At 43.4% G+C, this 4,448-nt stretch overlaps 1 protein-coding gene across 2 annotated transcripts in view; it reads left to right on the top strand.

Annotated features, from left to right (window-relative positions):
• TMEM52B (transmembrane protein 52B) overlaps positions 1-4,448 on the top strand; it is a 10,686-nt gene that overhangs the window by 290 nt on the left and 5,948 nt on the right. Inside the window, exons 2-3 of one of the 2 annotated variants that reach the window (XM_045293283.1) lie at positions 74-275; positions 3,656-3,699. In XM_045293283.1, coding sequence (XP_045149218.1) covers positions 225-275; positions 3,656-3,699 — 95 coding nt within the window. In that variant the 5' untranslated portion in view covers positions 74-224. Of the gene's footprint in view, positions 1-61; positions 276-3,655; positions 3,700-4,448 lie in introns of those variants that run through there. The other variant, XM_004717621.2, reaches the window with a different exon arrangement.

The raw sequence follows: 4,448 nt of genomic DNA, 5'->3' as shown, positions 1-4,448 counted from the left end.
CAACTATCTAAATCATAAAAATAGATGTAGAGAAGGGAAACAGGATAAAGCGGAAAGAAAGGCTAGAAAGACTGAGAGAGAGAGAGAGAGAGAGAACTGATGTACAGCTGAGAAAGGTTTCTGTCCTTAAGTGGTCCAGGTCAGCAGTTGAATATGGTGCAGACCACAGAAAGGAGGCAAGAGCTGCCCAGTGCCTGATTCTGGAGAAGCAGGAGCAGAGCCCAATGGGAGGCCGAGGCCACGCCACCACCTCCGCCCTGGTGGGCTTCATCCAGGTGAGTTCAGTTGGGAAAGGCTGGAAGGGGACTTGTTGGCGTTCGGGTCTCAGATAAATCAATTCTCAGAAGGCTCTAGAAGGAAGTGAATGGGGAGAAATGGCATATAATGAACCAAGGGGTTAATTGAAGAAATTAATGGCCAGGAGGTTTTCTTTCTATCGTGGTGTGATGTGGATGCATGTGTGACTAATGAAAATGTCAGAGCCCAAACTAGGGTGGCAAGAGATATAAATACGATAGCCGTGCATCTTAAAAAGCCACTTTATGTCTCGCTCTCTCAACATACTTTAAAGTATCAAAACCAGCTACTTATTTTCTCTACACTGAATTCTCCTATACTTCCAAATACTGATCTGGGGGGTTTAAATGCTTCCAGACCAGAGATATGTTAAAGAAGAGGTGCATTTAAAAAATACTTTGGACTCTTTACTTCTTCCCCAACTATAAGCCCAAGGCCCCCTAAGTAACCCATTAGTTGAGCAGGGGTCACTGGCCCAAGACATCCTGGGTACTTGTCAAGAGCTAGTGTGTGTGGCTGTGAAACCTATCAAGAGGGAGAGAAAATGAAGAAACTAGAGACTATCCAATTCCTGTACAACTCCTTGCAGTTGAGTTTTTTGGGGTGTGCCTCCTATATAAATGATATATTTCTCTCTCTTTCTCTCTTTTTCTTTACCTCTCCTTTCCTCTTTTTTCTGTTTCTTTCCCTTACTCTTTTTCTCTTTGCCAGAGGCCTGAGCACTTCACGTTCCTCTGGCCTCCCCTCAGGAAAACAAAACAAAGTGCGGCAGTTTGTTGAGGAAGCACACTCGTCCTTTGTGGTCATGTCTTTAAATAAAAACAAAACAGAGAGCCCAGTGTTTCTCAAATTCCCTGCAGAAGACCACTGCTACCAAAAACTCACTGCCATCCAGTGGATCCTGACTCACATCGATCCTGTAGGCCGGGGCAAAACTGCCCCTGGGAGGTTCCAAGACTAGCTCTTTCCAAGCAGTAGAAAGCCCTGTCTCTCTCCCACAGAGCAGCTGGTGGCTTTGAACTGCTGACCTTGCTTTTAGCAGCTCAATGCCTAACTATTAAGCCATGAGAATTAGAGGACTGTCAGTCCTTTATATCCTTTTCATATGTCATTAATATGTGACCTTCTTGCCTTCACCCCATCACATCTTTCCCTGCGCCCACCAGTTTGCTCTGTAAAAGTCTTTGTCCCTTTTGAAAGAGTTTTGCTATATCATCATCCTGAAATGTCAGATTAGTCTGGAAGAGAGAACTGATTTTAGACAGAATTTTAACTAGAGGTTTACCTAAAGGAGGTTTTGTAAAGAAGGTCAATTGATGGCAAAACATACCACATTCCTGTAATTCTTTAATGCTTCACCCCCCAGCCCCCACACATTATCATGACCCCAGTTCTACCCTGCAAATTCGGCTAGACCAGAGCATGTACACTGGTACAGATAAGAGCTCTCGACACACAGAATCTAGGACAGATACCCCACCCCCACCCTCCAGGAACAATAATGGGAGTAGTGATACCATGAGGTTAGGGGGAAAGATGTAGGGAAAAAGGGGAGAACTGATCACAGTGTTGACATAACCCGCCTCCGACTGCCCCACACCCAGGGTGAAGAACAACAGAAACATGGATGAAGGGAGACAGCGGAGGGTGTAAGATATGAAAATAATAATAAAGTATAATTTATCAAGAGTTCGTGATGGAGGGAGGATAGTGGGGGGAGGGGAAAGGGGGGAGCTGATACCAAGGGCTCAAGTAGAAAGAAAATGTTTTGAAAAGGATGATGGTATCATATGTACAGATGTGCTTCATACAATGGATGTATGGATCGTTATAAGAGCTGTAAGAGCCCCAATAAAATGATTTATTAAAATAAAAATAAAAAGTGAGTTGAGATATAAGGTAGGACAAGGAACATATGGTCTCTCTCTGAGGCGTATAAATGATCTAGCAATTTTTAACCCTGATTCGTCCAGGGTCTATTAATTCATAAAACATTTTTTATGATATGATTTTATGTGAATTCTGACCACCTCGGTGCATGTGTGCAGTTTGTCAAGTTATGTAAGCCCCTGTTTGCTCCATGATTCAAAATGTGGTTAAATGCGCCCTCCCCACCTACCAGTCAGAGTCAACTTGATGAGAGTAGGTTTCAAGTGCTGAAAAATGAGCTTCAAAAGTTTTCTGGGAAAAACCCAGCTGTTATCTTTGAAGTCTGTATTTGCACACCCTTCTGAAGCACCCTCGTGTCCTTGCCTATGGGGGAGTTGTGCTGGAACACTGGGAAATTGCGGGTTCTTGCCACTCTTACTGTTTACTGAATAGTTGCTATTCAATAAAGACATTCTTTTTCTCCCTTTCCTTTTCTTCTCTTTGATGCTATGTTATTGATGTGGCATTGCAGCGATGAAAAGGGCCGTGGATTAGAATTTAATAGGCCAGTAGGTAGGAGTGAGAAGAACAAAAACAATATCCCATGGGACAGATACGGGAATTTCTAGGGCAAGCAAGTTGTCACAAATGGCTACCTCTCATACAGAGGTAGGGGTTCTCACACACCACATATTTTGCATGTGGAAAGGACATGGATTTGGGGGAGACCTTGAGTGTAGTTGTGAAGGTTGAACAATACCCTCCCCACATAAGAAAAAGCACAATAGAAAGAGATGCACACAGAGGAATATGCAGGGTTCCCCTGAACCCGTGGAAGTGACCCTGTTTGGAAACCTGGTTTTGCTCTTGTTCTGGTCACCAGCTCGTGCCTGAGGAACACTCCCACTGCCATCAAATAGATTCCAACTCATGACTGACCCCACAGGACAGGGTAGAACTGCCCCTTTGGGTTTCTGAAATTAAAACTCTTTCTGGGAACAAAATGCCTCTTCTTTCCCCCTGGGAGTGACTGGTGGATCTGAACTGCTGAGTTTGTGATTGGCAGCCCCACATGTAACCCACTTTACCAAAATCCTAACCATAACCACTTAAGAGTTATTTAAACAGAATCAAAAGCCAAATAGAAAGAGATGCATACAGAGGACACCAACACACAACAGATGCATCCACGAGTCCGGGAACATCACTAGGAGCTGAAAGAAGGGTTATATGATTTGTGCCATTGGTGTTGGACTGCTACCCAATGACATTGTTGCTGATTCAACTCCATTAGCCACTCTGGGGGAGAAAGATGGAGCCGACCCGATTTATCACCTCCAAAGCCCTACATAGGACCACTGAGTCAGGATTGACGATGGCTTATAAGACATGGAAACTCAAGACTAAAACCCAGACTGACCCTGTGACTTTGGCATTATTTCAGCCCATTAGACTACTTCTCTGTCTGATACTATTTCCCTTCTTACAGCTTTCTGGGGCAAGATGTGAAGAGAATTGTGCCAATCCTGAACAGTAAGTATTTGAGAATCGCAGCCAGGAGGAAGGAAACACAGACCAGGACATCAATAATCAAAATCGGGTCAAGAAATCATTAAACATCTGTGACTTCCCTTATTCCTATCCATTTAAATGTGCATCAAGCAGCTAATATTACAGATTTTCCAAATAGAATGACATCAGCCTGTGTCATCCTGAGGACTCAAAATAATACTGCTGAGAGCATTGTTTCCAAAGCCAATCTTCCCATCAATGAAGCAGAGGCTATCTCTATTTACACAGTCAGAAGGAAGGTTTTAAAGCCTTTAGCTGTCTAGTCAAGTCCACTCACAGTGACCTTATACTGACCTTATAGAGACTTACAAAACCTCGTTCCCCAGGCTGCTCTGTGACTCATCAAGAAGACTGTGTTCAATAGCTCTTCACAGGCTGTAGTAGCTGGGTGACTACCAAAGCAGCATCACCAGCGCAAATCTGAAAAGCAGTTTTCTGTTTTTACAGCACATTAATAAGAATTTAGCTTTCGCTATAATATAAATATCACTTAATCGAACTCTGTCAAAATTAGGGCATAGGCAGGCTCCCAGGATATAAAGATTAAAAATGCAAGTGATTCACTCCACCTGGAGGTAAACTACAGAAAAACAAGGAGCGTCTGAATAAAAGACTTGTGCAGGAGGAGGGAAAATGCATGAACATGATTTCCCAAAGGCCACACTTGTTAGACTCGGGAAGATGGTACTTGTCTGTGTTATTACTGCTAT

The sequence above is a fragment of the Echinops telfairi genome, unplaced genomic scaffold (genome assembly GCF_000313985.2).
Source record: "Echinops telfairi isolate 266 unplaced genomic scaffold, ASM31398v2 ScPeMD7_1957;HRSCAF=2489, whole genome shotgun sequence".
Lineage (NCBI taxonomy): Eukaryota > Metazoa > Chordata > Mammalia > Afrosoricida > Tenrecidae > Echinops > Echinops telfairi.
This window is presented reverse-complemented; position numbering and strand designations above follow the sequence as displayed.